General features: G+C 47.1%; 1 protein-coding gene across 1 annotated transcript in view; it reads left to right on the top strand.

Moving 5' to 3' along the window:
- Positions 1 to 15,568, top strand: part of TRPV4 (transient receptor potential cation channel subfamily V member 4) — a 174,484-nt gene that overhangs the window by 76,082 nt on the left and 82,834 nt on the right. The window contains exon 3 of the mRNA XM_075320041.1: positions 13,029 to 13,201. Within this exon, the coding sequence (XP_075176156.1) occupies positions 13,029 to 13,201 (173 nt within the window). The remainder of the gene's footprint in view (positions 1 to 13,028; positions 13,202 to 15,568) is intronic.

Genomic DNA, 15,568 nt, shown 5'->3' with positions numbered 1-15,568 from the left:
TTTCGGATTCAGTTTGAATCTGAGGCGCCGGTGTTTCGCCCTGGGAACTTGAGGTCCGCAAAAGAACATCCGGAGGTAGTGAAGGAAAAGCTGCAAAAGGAGGTGGAGTTGGGGAGGATGGCGGGCCCATTTCAGGACCCGCCATTCTCCAACTTAAGGATTTCCCCCCTGGGGGTGGTACCTAAGAAGAAGGAGCCGAACAAATTTCGGCTCATTCATCATTTATCCTATCCAGCAGGGTTGTCGGTGAATGATGGGATATCACCCGAATTGTCGGCGGTCTGTTACGTATCATTCGACAAGGCATTGGATCTGGTCCGGGTGGCAGGGCGGGGGGCCCTTAAGGCAAAGGCGGATGTGGAAGCAGCTTTTAATCTACTCCCGGTGCATCCTGAGAGCCTCCATCTCTTAGGGTGTATGTGGGATGGTAATTACTATGTGGATCGCTGCCTTCTGATGGGCTGTTCCATTTCGTGTGCTTATTTTGAGGCATTCAGTTCTTTTGTGGAATGGGTAGTCAGGGATGTGGCAGGAGTCCATTCAGTGATTCACTATCTGGATGATTTCTTTTGTGTGGGTCCGGCGGGTTCTGCAGTTTGCTCCTTGTTGTTGTTCACGTTAGAGCGGGTTGCGCGGAGCCTGGGGATTCCGTTGGCAAAAGAAAAAACGGAAGGGCCGGTGACGGCGCTGTGTTTTTTAGGTATCAAAATTGATACGATGGCAATGGAATGCCGGTTGCCATAGGGGAAGCTTTTGGATATGAAGGCGTCGGTGCGGGTTTTGTCCCGGGCTAAGAAGGTGCGGTTGTGGGATTTGCAGTCAGTGCTCGGGAAATTTTGAATTTCGCTTGTCGCATTATGCCGATGGGGCGGATATTTAACAGGAGACTGGCGAGCGCAACCGCGGGGGTGAAAGCTCCAAATCACTTTGTCAGAGTGACCAAAGTGATGAAAGGTGATTTGTTGGTCTGGGAGGGGTTTTTGGAACGGTATAACGGGCGGACTCTTTGGATGAGCAAGGCATTGTCCAATAGCCAGCTGGAATTGTTTACGGACGCGGCTGGTGCGACGGGTTTTGGAGCAATTTTTCAGACACGTTGGTGCGTGGGAAAGTGGCCACGGCTTTGGGTGGAAAAGGTTTGGTAAAGAACTTGGCGCTGCTTGAATTGTTTCCCATTATTGTGGCGGTGGAGTTGTGGGGTCGCGCGTTTGCAGGAAAAAGGGTTTGCATGCATTGTGACAACATGGCGGTGGTGCATTCTATCAATGCACTATCGGCAAAGTCTCCGCCGGTAGTGGGATATTTACGGCATCTGGTATTGCGTTGCTTGGAGTTCAACATTTGCGTGGTGGCTCGGCACGTGCCCCGGGGTGCAAAACGAGGTGGCTGACGCGCTATCTCGGTTTCAGTTTTACAGGTTCAGGAGGCTGGTGCCGGGAGCGGACGCGGATGGAGAACCCTGCCCGGAATGGCTGTGGGACTTGGCATCGGTGTAGCGTTTGAGGGAATTAGGAGATCGGTGGCCGAGGCTACTTGGTGCCGATATCAGTCGGTTTGGAAGGAATGGGAGGAGTTGGAAAGTGGGGACTTCATGGAGCCTGGTTACACTGGTCGAGTGTTGGGGGTTCTGACGTTGATTAGTGGGGATTTCTCAGCAGGTCGGTGTGTTGCGGTGATTGGTTACAAGTTGGCGGCTTTGGCCTTCTTGTTTAAAATGCAAGGGGTTCGGGATGCGACTAAGGATTTCCTGGTGCGGCAGGCGATGAGGGGTTTTCAAAAGGGGGCGCAGTCGCGTGACACGAGGCCGCCGGTGTCGTTGCCATTGTTAGTTCGTTTAGTGGGGTGTTTGGGTGATCATCCCCTTATGAGCAGGTATTGTTCTCGGTAGCTTTTGTATTGGCGTTTTTTGGGGCCTTTCGCATTGGAGAATTGGTCAGCCCGACTAAGCATGCGATAGGTGGTTTGTTGATGGAGGATGTAATGCTTGGGGAGGATAGAGTTGAATGTCGGCTACGTTTTTCAAAAACAGACCAGAGGGGACGGGGGCGCCTGGTAGTGTTGTTTGAATTAACAGGGCACCAGTTATGCCCGGTGGTACAGGTGACGGAGTTTTTAAAGGTGCGAGGTGGTTATCCTGGCGTTTTCCTTAGTCATAGGGATGGTTCTGCTTTATCGCGATTTCAATTCATTGCAGTGCTGAAGACGGCTTTAGCACGGGTGGGGGAGGAGCCAAGAGAATACGGTTCTCACTCCTTCCGGATTGGGGCAGCAACGAAGGCTGCCAGGTGGGGGTTGAGTGAGGATTGGATCCGACGGATTGGGCGGTGGGAATCTTCCAGGTTTCGCTCGTACATTAGACCTCACCTGATCAGGTGAGGTCTAAAGTGGGGATTTCTTGTTTGCGTTATGATTCTGGTGTGCAATGTTTTCTTGTTTCTGTTGTGGTTTTTATTAGTGGTCTTTATATTTTGTAGGTCCATGCCTTGTGTAGATCCTCGGGCACTCCTATGTGTATTGGGGAGCGTTGTGGGCGGATGTTCGTCGCGACGGTTGGCAGCTCAGAGTGGCGGTGACGGAAGCCCGAGTAAAGTGGCTGGGAATTCGGGGCATGGCCTGGGGTAGAGTGCGCCCTGAAGTGGCTTATTACAGCCGCATTGATCGACCCCGATGTGTTGATTTTGCATGTGGGAGGGAATGATTTGGGAGTGAGGTCAGCGAGAGACGTAAAAAGGGATATAAAGCTGGATTTGTTACATTTGTGGAGGGCGTTCTCGGGCATTGTAATTGTCTGGTCGGATATCATAGCCCGGACGCAGTGGCGTTTTGGGAGGTCAGCGGACCGTATTAACAGGGCCCGGAGCAAATTGAACCGGGCAATTGGCAAGTTTGTGGCGCGAAACGGTGGTTTGGTGGTACGGCATAGAGAACTGGAGGAGTCCACCGAGCAGTATTTAAGGTGAGATGGGGTCCATCTCACGGACGTGGGGTTAGATTTGTGGATGTTGGGATTGAGGGATGGTCTGGAGCAAGCGCTGGGGGTGTGGAGGGCCCGGGCCAAGTAAGGTGTCACTTGGCCGGTCTGTAGCAGGGTGATAGGTCCGTCTGAGAGGTTGGGAGTACCGACAGTCGGTTTGTTGGTACGAAGTCGCTCAAGGGGAGTGGCTTTGGATTGGATGGGAACTTGTGGGCGGAGGTCCTGCAGGTTCTGGGTGGGGGTAATTAACGATGGAACGTTATTACCCTTCACCTCGGGCCAGTTGGTCACGGCCGAGGTGGTCCTCTGGGCCGGTTGGAGGTTACGGCCGGGGGGTTAAGAATGATGGTTTCCCTCTCGGACGGATCTATCGGTGGTTTGGTTATAAGGGTATATATGTATAAGGTTATGTTTAACAATGGGTGGCATGTTTGAGCCACAAGTTTTGGTATACATATATACGGTTAAATAAAGTTGTGGCCATTCCTGCAATAAAGTCGTGGTTATCGTCTTTATTTAAGTAAATATGGTACGGGGGGAGTTTAGCATGGTAACCTGCTTATCCCTTATAGATGTGTCATGGGATTGTCGCATCTTTTGGATGCGACAATTCTGAGCAGCTGCAGGCTGCTATTTTTAGACTCAGGAAGGGGGGCAATAACCATGGGTCTCCTCAGCCTGAGAATACCAGCCCCGAGCTGTCGGCTTTATCATGGCTGAATATCAAATTTGGGTGGGGACTGCACTCATTTTTTTTTAAATTTTATTTAATAAATAGTTAAAAAATGCCCCATGCAGTTCCTCTTATTTTGATACGTAGCCATGATAAGTGTATGGCTGGTGGCTGCAGCCTGTAGCTGTAAGCTTTATCTGTGCTGGGTATCCCAATATGGGGGGACCCTATGCCAATTTTTTTTTTTTTTTATACTTTTCACACCACAATCGGGACACACACAGCATCTGTAATTGCAACCAATCAAACACCCTGTTACACAGGGTGGGGGTGCGTCTGACTGCAACCAATCAGAGATGCGGGGACTGCTGGTGTGCGGGGAAGCATTGCATATATATGGGGTTAAGGAGCGGCCCCGGAAGTGGTATTAGTGTGACGCCCTGGACTAGCCAGGTAGTCGCAGGTAGGCCCTTGCACAAACGCCTTCCCCTAAAAAGATACCAGCAGCCAACCTTAAAACCCTGAGTCACCCGTCTCAGGACTTGACGTTCACTCCCAGGGGCGGAGCCAGGCGGTTGGCCACGCCCACCGAGGAGTTTGGAAAAACAGTTCAGTGACAGGAGTGGATGAGTGTAGTAGCAAAGAGGAGAGACGTCTGTCAGGGATCTGGGTTGGAGCTCTGATACCCTGTGGCCAGGAGGCAGACGGTGGTGGCCGCCTGCAGGAGCTGGGATTAAAGCCGGTGGAACCGCAAGGGACCGGGACCGGGTAGTGGCCCTCCGGTACCGAACCGGGGAACCGATTGGAAACCGGAGCACCAGGAGGGGTACTCAGACCCAGTACGAGGCCCAGAAGCCACTGGACCGAGTCGAATTCACTGATTGGGGTCTGGACTTTAGGTCCTTTCCCACCCAAGACCCGACTGAAGACAGCAGCCCAAACAGAGGGATAGAAAGCCACCGCCCAGGCACCGAGATCCCACGGGCCAGCATCTGCGGGCAAACTGGCTTTACCGGCACACACAAAGCTGGGGAGCGGACTACCGTTGCTCAGGCATAGGAGTCACCATTCTACTAAAAGTGAGGTGCAGGAGAAAGGTGAAAACCACCAACCTGAAAAAGGGGAAAAGCGCAGCCGGCTGCGGGCACTGTCCACCATCTTGTTTGGTTTATCAGAGACTCCAGTGTGTCTGTAATAGTGAGTACAACAATGCCCTCGGGCCATGCACCGCGCCACACCGCACCGACACGCCAGCATGCATCCATCCCCCCGCCTCAGCACCTCCCTCGGGCCCCCCGGGACAATCACCCCCTACCCAAGGAGTGGTCAACACCAAGTTGCGCAACACAGTCCCCGGGAGCATAGTCAACGGCAGCGGTGGTGTCCATCCATTCACCACAACCCGTGGGTGACGTCACGAACTTAACCCCCAAAAACAAGCTCAAGCCGCCCATCGACGAGCCCAGATCCGAGAGGCTCTGCAGCCGACCGAGCCCCGGGGCGGTACATTAGCACCGTGCAGAGAATAGTAAGTATAAAGTGCTTGCTCCAATCCCCCTACCCCTCCTAGCACCATTATTAAGTTCCTGATTCAGGTCTTCATAGACTTATATGGGGACCGGAATCCGGACAGACATCCAGGATCAACTCCGGGCCTGAACCAGGTTTTTTGTTGTTTTTTAAAACCTGGGGTTTTTGGACAAAATAGCGCAGTCTGCTGGTGTCAAGTATAGAAAAGTATACGGTGTGCATTTTTTTTCTTCTATGGGAATACTGTATGGCATCTGTAAAATGTACCGTATATAAGAATTTTTTTTTTTTTTTTTCCTATATGTTTAATGGAAATCAATAATGCAGATATATGTACGGTACACGTTGAGTATTGGGCTGCAGAAATTTCTCTTGACTGGAAAAGAGCTGTGTGCAAATGCGTGTTTTTTGATACATTTCTGCCTCGTTTTTAATGCGTTTTTCAATTGAATTCAGTGGGTGAAAAACACTGCAAAAAAGAACTGAAAAGTGGCATGCTTCAGATTATTTTGTGCACCAATTCTGCAAAGAGAAAATAGTCAAGATTGGCACTACATGTCAGGATTCTTATTGACTTTGGCATGAGGCTTTTGTGACAATTGCATTGAAAGACACATCAAAAACACAATAAAAACGCACTGTGTGTGTGTGAACATAGACTTACAAAGCTAAACTGACCAAAGACATTGGTTTTTCCCTTCTATTCCACACATTTCAGGAACCAGTGCAGATTTAATGTCTATGAAAGTACGGTACCTAATGTCTACTGTGGAGACAGGTTTGGAAATTGCACTATTCATATCCTCATCCTGAAAAATTAACAGTACCAGATGGCACTAATAACCATTTTATTTTCTCCATGAGTGGAATGTAAAGGATAAAGCTGAAGCTTCTAGCTAACTTCTGATTCTCACTAGTGATGAGCGAGCACTACCACGCTTGAGTGCTCGGTACTCATAACTAGCAGTTGGACGCTCGGATGGTCTCAACTCAAGTACATAAGTATAATAGAAGTCAAGGGGGAAATCAAGCATTTTTTGGATGAGTTCCCAGAAAAATTCCCCCCATTGACTTCTATTATAATCTGTACACGAGTCGCGCCCATCCGAATGTCCAACTGCTTGTTCCAAGTAAAGAGCTAGTGATCATATGACACCCTGGCAAAACCAGGTAGTCACAAATAGGCCCCCGCATAACACCTTCCCTCACTAGGAAACACACAGCCAACCTACAAACCTTAGTCATCCCCCCTTAGGGAAAGATAGACACACCAGTGGACGTGACCAGGCGGTTGGCACACGCCCACCCAGGGGTCTAGACAGTCCGGGGCGGGAAAACAAGCAGAGCAGTTTGTAGTTCAGTTTGGAGAGGAGTGGTGGATGGAGCTAAGTGTAGCTCCAGCAGGTGAAGTTCAAATTGAACGATGCCAGGGTTGGAGCCCTGGTGCCTTGGCTAGGAGGCAGACTGTGGTCTCCGTCAGCAGGAGACGGGAAGACAGCTCGGCAGAACCGAGGTGGATCGGGACAGGGTTGTAGCCCACCTGTACTGACACGGGGAACCGACTCAGAAACCGTAGCACAAAGGGGGGTACTCAGACCCTGAAGCCAGAACCAGAAACAAGCGGACTGGTTAATTCAACGATTGAGGCCAGGACTAGAGGTCCTGTCCCACCCAAAGTCCCTCATAGAAGACAACAGCCCACCGATAGGGATAAGAGGTCACCGCCAGGGTCCATAGATCCCACGGGCCAGCGTCTGCGGGCACGGCTCCTTAGGCCACATCCAGCCGGGAGCGGACTCCTAAGCTTCAGACTAGGAAGTCCACCTTACACAAAACAGTGCAGAGGAAAAGGATAGAGACCACCAGCCGGGTGGGGAACCCGAATGCAACCATCCGCGGCACCGGCCACCAGCACCTTGGTTTACCAGAGACTTGTGTGGTTTATTAACTGTGAGTAAACGAACACTCCCTGCGATTACTATACCCTGCACCAGAGCCACTGGGTCCCGCTTCAACCATCCCTACCCACGGAGGGGTTAACATCCAGCTGCCATAACATCTCCCCCGTGTGCCCCATCACAGCAGCGGTGGTGTCCCAACTCACTACACACCATGGGTGGCATCACGAACGTAATACGGCCTAGCCCGTACATCTACGTCCTCCTCTTTATTCGGCGTGTCCGTGAGACCCCTGGGTCCAGAGACCCTCGAGCCACCACCCTAGAAGGCCCGGACCCGAGCAACGCCAGCTGCTGGCATGGGGGCGGCACACTCAGTCATTACTAACTCACATATCAAGAGAATTAGATAAAAGGACCCCCATTATTTTGATAGGTGGGATTCATATAGATCAGAAGTGCGAACTTTTTCTAGTTTGAGGGCCATATTGTCATATTCAACAATCTCTAAGGGATGCTATAAAACTGAAAATGGGTTTTGAGAGACATTTATGGCAAATACTTTTGATTTGCCATAAACTTAAGTGATTCAGGTTCCAATATCAGGACACCCACATGACTCGTCCACCCCAGGGCTATGGGACACCCGGTGCCGGGCCGGACTAGTCCGGTGGTAGTCAGTGGTGGCTGGGCCCTGCTGGGTGTCAGTAGAATATGTGGCTTGATGAATAAAGTTTGTGTTCGTGACGCCACCTGTGGTCTGCGGCTATTAAGCCGCCGCTGCTGTGTGAGGCCTCCGGGGTGATGATATAGCAGCAATGGTGGTACTGCTCCCCACAGGTGGAGCGGAGCCCCGGGGACACTGTTAGTGCTCGTGAAAGTCTATGGTGTTGTGTGGCTAACACGGTGCAGGGCCGACGGACAATGAAAGAACCAGGCACAAACAACAGTCTCTTTACCTTTTCCTCTTTTACTTTGGGAACAGTCCAGTCCTGGGAGACCGTTACAGGTGGTGATGAGGATCCGGTCGGCCTGGAAGTACTTGGGGGAATCTTTCTGGCCAGCTGAGTATGAGGCCTACTCCTGTGCTTTTCTTTATGATAGGACCCTGCTTCTCTGAATCCAGCAATGGCCCTCTTTGCTGCTGGGACCGGTGGTACGTCCCTTTCCCTTTGTAGCAGGCTGCGCAGGCCCTCTCTGGTGCTTCTCTGCTGGAGTCCACACCGGGCCCTGATGCTGCAGCTGTGTGTTCGGGATGTATATGGGCCAGGTGCTTGCAGCTCTCCTGCCCTTCGGATTCGGCTACCAGGGAGTATTTTAAGCCCTGGTGGCCACAGACTCCGATGTCCGAGTCTCTTCGCTGCCTCTCTGCTACTCCTGCTTCCCTGGGCCAAGCTACTCTAGCTTTAGGCCCCAGATCCACAGGACAGCTCACTCTGCGTCTGCTCAGTATCACCTCTCTCTACAGACTGACTGACTACTTCCTCCCTCAGGTCAGGCTTGGGGAAGGCTCCCTGGAATTCCAGGTTCAGAGCTCCCCCTGCTGGCCGGAGGGAGAACTGCGTTGGATGTTAAAACTTGCTGGCCAATGGACCTCCCAATTACCTCCAGGCTCAGCATTAACCCTTTGGAAGGGCAATGCTGTTGTGGCGACCAGGTCCTGGGGCGCCACACACATATCTGGTGAATGCTGGATGTTCTTCTCCTCCAATCAGTACTGTAGAAAGGAGAAGACCCTGCAGATAATTCCATTGAAGACTTTGGGTGGGCTGGGCACCCCTGACAATGATGGTACTGCCTTTTATCACATCAAGGCATGTTCCCTGGATATATAACTTTTGCTGTTCCATCTATGTCTGGTTTTAAGGAACCATAAACTCACCACCTCTGATATTGACAAGTATCGCTTTTAGATGTGATCAGTCTATAGATTTTTAAGGTACCCTATGTATTTTTGTCTTGGGTTTGCGATAACCTTTCCATAGGACTCCTAATGTGTGATTGTGGATGGTTGAAGGGATTAACTAGCCGAACTTCCTGGAAATTTTATAATTAATAACCCACTTAAAAGAGGTTGTGTTTTTTTGGCTGCTGTTTTAGTTGAGTTGTCTAAAACTGGTCTGGTAACTTTTGTGTAACATGGGAATGTATCTGAATCACTGGCCTATCACATTACATTCATGTTGGCCTTTTCTATGTGAATAGGCTGGTAGAAACCATTTTTTTTTTTCCCAATGATTAATTCTTATCACATGTAATATGTCATATGATATAAAGTGAAAAAGTATTCATACGCCATGAACTTTAACATGTTTTTCACATTACACCCACAAATGTAAATGTATTTTATTGGGATTTTATGTGATATACCAACACAAAATTGAAAGTATTTGTGAAGTGTAAAAGAAATGATACCTGGTTTTATAAATACTTTCAAAATATAAATCTGGAAATTGTGATTTTCATTTGTATTCAGCCCCCAAGTCGATACTTTGTAGGACATCTTTTTTGCAATTACTGCTGCAAGTCTTTTGGGCTATGTCTATACCAGCTTTGCACATCTTAGGGCTCCATTTTTTGCCAATTCTTTACAAAATATCTCTAGCTCAGTGATATTGGATGGAGACGTTTGTGATCAGCAATTTTCAAATCTTGTCACAGGTTCTTAATGGGATTTAGGTCTGGACTGTGACTGGTTGATTCATACACATGAATATGCTTTGCTCAAAACCACTCCATTGTAGCTCTGGCAGTATGTTTAGAGTTGTTCTGCTGGAAGGTGAATCTATGCCCCAGTCTTAAAGCTTTTTAATTTTTATTTCATAAATCAATCGTACACATGAAAATAAGCAACTTTTTAATATATCTTATTAGACAATTTTGCTTCTTTTTCTGCCAGAACTGATCCGTCATTATCAAAATTCTCAATTTTGAGGTAAAATCTGTATTCAGTGAAGACTTATCTATTGTTCTTCCATCCGTAAAAAAAACACTTCATTGCTTTGTCTTCTCTTAGGCTGCTTTCACACTACGTTTTTTTAACATCCGTCATGAACGTTTTTTTAACGCAAAAGCGTTTTCATTTCAATGCATTTGCAATGGACTCGCGTCAACATGCGTTCACCTGCGTTTGCATGCGTTATAGTGAGGATCCAGCGACTTGCAGTTTTTTAACATTTTTCAAAAACGCTACTTGTAGCGTTTTTGAGCTGCGTCCAAATACTGCAAATTGCTGGATCCTGACTATACTGCATGCAAACGCATGTGAACGCTGGCATGCTGATAGACAGGATTCTGCTTGCTCTACTGAGCATGCCCAGAAACCAACCTCGGGTGATCAGTCTCTCTTCCCCCCCCCCTCCCTCCTCTCTCTCTCCCCCGCCTGAGAGCTGCAGACACTCGCAACCAAGATAAATATCGGGTAACCAAGGAAAGCGCTTCTCTTAGTTAGCCGATGTTTACGTTGGTTACGTGTGCAGGGAGCCCGGCTCCTAGCATCTGCAGACACTCGTAACAAAGATAAATATCGGGTATCCAAGCAAGGTACCCGATGTTTACCTTGGTTATGAACCGGCTCCCAGTCTCACGTTCAGTTCCACTGACTCCTGATCACATGACTCCAATGCCCGCCCATAAACTTAAAGTGACAGGATCCTGCAAAATAACACATGCGTTTGCATGCGTTTTTTTGCTGTAAAAGCAGGATCCGCTTTTGCAGCAAAAAAAATGTTCATGACGCATGTTAAAAAAACGTAGTGTGAAAGCAACCTTAATGAATCGTTCCATGTAAAATTATCTTCATCCCAATCTTCTCTATATTGTGTCCTGGTCAATCATTTGTAAGCATATCTGTCCTTCGAAAGCGCACAGATTTGTCTGGTTAGCCCATAAAGTCAGTAATATTCTCTGACAGGAAAGTATCACAAACTACAAAAAGTTAGGGATATTTGACTTTCGAGTGAAACTTCAGGATGATCCTTAAATGCCCTCTAACTTTTCCAGGTGAACTCGTTGTGACCTTATCTAAACATTTGAATGCTCATGTCCCACTGATCACTGGTTCAGTAACTTTTGCACAACTTGCTGTCCTCTAAAGGGGGGCTTTACACGCTACGACATCGCTAATGCGAACTCGTTGGGGTCACTGAATTGGTGAAGCACATCCGGCCGCATTAGCGATGCCGCTGCGTGTGACACCTATGAGCGATTTTGCATCGTTGCAAAAACGTGCAAAATCGCTCATCGGTGACATGGGGGTCCATTCTCAAAAATCGTTACTGCAGCAGTAACGAGGTTGTTCCTCATTCCTGCGGCAGCACACATCGCTCCGTATGACGCCGCAGGAACGAGGAAGCTCTCCTTACCTGCCTCCCGGCCGCTATGCGGAAGGAAGGAGGTGGGCAGGATGTTCGTCCCGCTCATCTCCGCCCCTCCGCTTCTATTGGGCGGCGGTTCAGTGACGCAACTGTGACGTCGCTGTGACGCTGAACGAACTGCCCCCTTAGAAAGGAGGCGGTTCGCCGGTCACAGCGACGTCGCCGGGCAGGTAAGTAGTGTGACATGTCTGGGCGATGTTGTGCGGCACGGGCAGCGATTTTGCCAGTGTCGTACAACAGATGGGGGCGAGTACCCACGCTAGCGATATCGGTACCGATATCGCAGCGCGTAAAGTAGCCTTTAGGCCGCCTTGACACTGACTTCCTCTCCCTGTTCAGTGGCTCCGTTGGGGCTTCTGTCTGAACCCCCACAAAATGGAATTCGGACGTATATGCTGACGAGGCCACTGCTTGGCATAGTGGTGACTGAGTCACTGAGTGCTCTGTTGTGCACCATTTTCAAGAGTACGTATACGCCTTTTGGAGGCAGATACCCAGATGTTGTAGACTGTGTCTGGGTTTCCGCCTCTAGTAAACGTATACCCCTGAAAATGGTGCACGGCAGAGCACACAGTGAGTCTGTCGGCACCATTCTAATCAGTGGCTGCATCTGCGCATACGTCCAAAGCCGTTTTTTGGGGTTTTTTTTGGGGGGGTTGGTTGTTCGATGGAAGCAGCTTTGTCATCGACAATGGGAGCGCTCGCCAGAACAGAGCAATCTTAAGTGTGTTGTAATCAGGGGCTATATATATTTATTAATGTAAAATGTAATATATATTTGTGTATGGGTGGCTTAACACTGTAAGCAAATTTTAGAAGAAAACTGTGTTGCCTGTAGTGATTACAGAGCAGCTTTTGTTATAGGAAGAGAATATGAAACGAAAGTTGTATTCTGATTGGATACTTTGGATAACAATGACCATTTTAACAATTGTTTGTTTTTTTGTTAGTTTTTTTTAATATAAATTGTCCCTGTTGTTTTAAGGTATAAAAAAAAAAGACAGTATGTTTTGTCAAGGCTCCTATATATTGGAAAAGTTTTGTTGTTCTGTATAAGGCGTGAGGAAATTGGATTTTATGTGAGTTTAACGTGGATCTGTCGCCATATTTCTCAAATCAAAGTGCATATTTTCCTAAATAGACCTGATGGGGCCTGGGCATTTTTGAAAATCCATGTTAGAATGGCTGTATAATATTATTTATATATCCAACTACATCTATGCAAATTTTTTACCCAAGACTATTTGCATAATTGCTTTGTGTTTTTTTAAATTAATTTTAGTCTTTTTTTTTTTTTTTTTTTTTTTTTTTTTGAGCCAATAATTGCAAAAGTGTACAGAGCTGCAACTTCTAAAATGTACTTGTTTTGTAGGAAGAGCTTTCTTTTGATAGGAACTGTTGGTCTCTAGCGCAGGGTACAATGAGCCACTCGGTAAAATATACAATTGTATGTGGGTGGTTCTTTTTTTAAACAAGATTTATGCATTGTAGATGGACAGAGATCAGCAGTGTAATCATTTACCATGTAAGGTGTCTTGTCTGTTTTTAAAGCCTTAATGTGACCTGCTTTATTCCAGGAAGGAAAACCCAAATTCCCAGAACTCCAGCCCTGACCCCCCTCGAGTCATCAAGATGTTTAATAGACACATACTATTTGACATTGTGTCTAGAGGTGCCACATTAGAGCTGGAGGGATTCCTGCCTTTCCTAGTGTCTCAGAAGAAGCGACTGACAGATGAGGAATTTCGAGGTTAGGTGCAAAAGCTAAAATTGTCCTGTGTCTCTTTAAATTGGGTTTAAATCACCACTGATGTTTAATCTGCAGGAATCTTAATCTTCTAGTGTAAGCAAATTCCAGAGTTGACTTGTGGAGTAATTGTAACTCATTAATATCTTGTGATTCTCTACTTTGTCCTGTATAAAGCATTGAAAGTTCTTAGGCTATGTGCGCACGTTGCGTACTAGCCGTGCAGAAATTTCTGCAGCGATCTGAAGAGCACATGTGCGCTTTAGATCGCTGCAGAAATGTCCGTAGTGAGCGCCGATTCCATGCGCTCTGCCTGCAGCTCCTGCCATAGACAGAGCAGGAGCTGTCGGCAAAGCGCAGGAAAGAAGTGACATGTCACTTCTTTATACGCAGCGCTTCGGCAGTAGCCGAAGCGCTGCGCTCTTAAACGCCACGTGCGCACGGCCCCTGCACAGTCTCCATAGACTGTGCAGGGGACGCAGGACGCATGCAGTTACGCTGCGCTGCAAAGCGCAGCGTAACTGCATGTATTTGCGCAACGTGCGCACATAGCCTTACAATGTGCAGTATATCACAAAAGTGAGTACACCCCTCACATTTCTGTAGATATTTTATATTTTCATGGGACAACACTGAAGATATGATACTTTGATACAATATAAAGTAGTCAGTGTACAACTTGTATAACGGTGTAAATTTGGTGCCCTCTAAATAACTCAACACACAGCCATTAATGTCTAAACCGCTGACAACAAAAGTGAGTACACCCTTAAGTGAAAATGTCCAAATTGTGTCCAAAGTGTCAATATTTTGTATGGCCACCATTATTTTCAAGCAGAAAATAGAAAAAAGGGGGTTCCATAATGTTAATATCTAATAGAAATAAGTAATATGCCATTTAAAATTCTTTTAATCTGCTTTTTTATTTGAACAAAGTGCACATAAATACAGCCAGAAAAATGGCAAGTGATTTAAAATACAAGTGAACATAAGTACCAGAAAAAAGGGGGGGTATGAGGAGCAAAAAAAGATCCCACAAACGTGAAAACATCCCCCTGGTTGGGACCTTCCCACACTCCGGTGTTGGCGTCCCTCTTGGCTCCCTGATAGCAGGTAGGTCTCCAGGTGCCACTTCACCACCAATGCCTTTACGATTGTTAAACATGGTGTTATATTGGCTATTTTAATGGAAATATTGGTTGGTTGTTAAGTAAGTGGCCCTGTGTCTGACCTCCTCAGTTTTACTAATCCTAACTTTTCACAAAATCTGTAACCTCTACTAAATCATCCAAGGGGATGTTTTCACGTTTTGTGGGATCTTTTTTCCTCCTCATACCCCTTTTTTCTAGTACTTTATGTTCACTTGTATTTTAAATCACTTGCCATTTTTCTGGCTGTATTTATGTGGTCTTTTTTTCAAATAAAAAAGCAGCTTAAAATATTTATTCATTTATATAGCACTGTTAATTCCACAGCGCTTTACATACATTGGCAACACTGTCCCCTTTGGGGCTCACAATCTAGGTTCCCTGTGAGTATGTTTTTGGATTGTGGGAGGAAACCCATTCAAACATGGGGAGAAGATACAAACTCCTTGCAGATGGTGTCCTTAATGGGACAATAAAAGAATTTTATATGGAATATTACTTTTCTATTAGATATTAACATTATGAAACCCCCTTTTTTATTTTCTGCATTCAATTAACCATGTGGGGATAATGTAACCTAATTACTATGAGATCCATTTTCCTTGGTGTTTTTCCTTTCATTATTTTCACTCACTGCCTTAATTCTCTTGGGCATGGAGTTTACTAGAGCTTCACAGGAGCCACTGAAATCCTCTTTTCTCCTCCATGACGACATCACAAACCTGGTGGATGTTAGAGACCTTGCGCTCCCCCATCATCCCTTTGGGGATGCCCCACAGATGCTCAATAGAGTTTAGGTCTGGAGACCTGTATGGCCAATCCAGCACCCTTTTACCTTCAGTTTTTATTTTTAGAAATTCAGTGATAGTCTTGTATGTGTATTTGGGGTAGTTATCATGTTGGAATACTGCCTTCTGGCACAGTTTCTGAAGAGAGGGGATCATGCTTTGCTTCAGGATGTCACAATAGTTGAGGATGTTGGCATTCCTGGTTTCCTCATTGAACTGTAGCTCCCCTCAACCAGCAGCACTCATGTATTCCCAAACCATGACACTCTCACCATCATGCTTGACTGTAGGAAAGACACACTTGTCGTTGTACTCCTTATCTGGTTGCCGCAACACCATCGGAACCTAATGAGTTTATCTTCGTCTCATGAGACTACAGGACATGGTCCCAGTAATCCATGCCCTTAGTCTGCTTGTCTTCAGCAAACTGTGGG

Source organism: Anomaloglossus baeobatrachus, chromosome 1 (assembly GCF_048569485.1).
Source record: "Anomaloglossus baeobatrachus isolate aAnoBae1 chromosome 1, aAnoBae1.hap1, whole genome shotgun sequence".
Taxonomy (NCBI): Eukaryota; Metazoa; Chordata; class Amphibia; order Anura; family Aromobatidae; genus Anomaloglossus; species Anomaloglossus baeobatrachus.
This window is presented reverse-complemented; position numbering and strand designations above follow the sequence as displayed.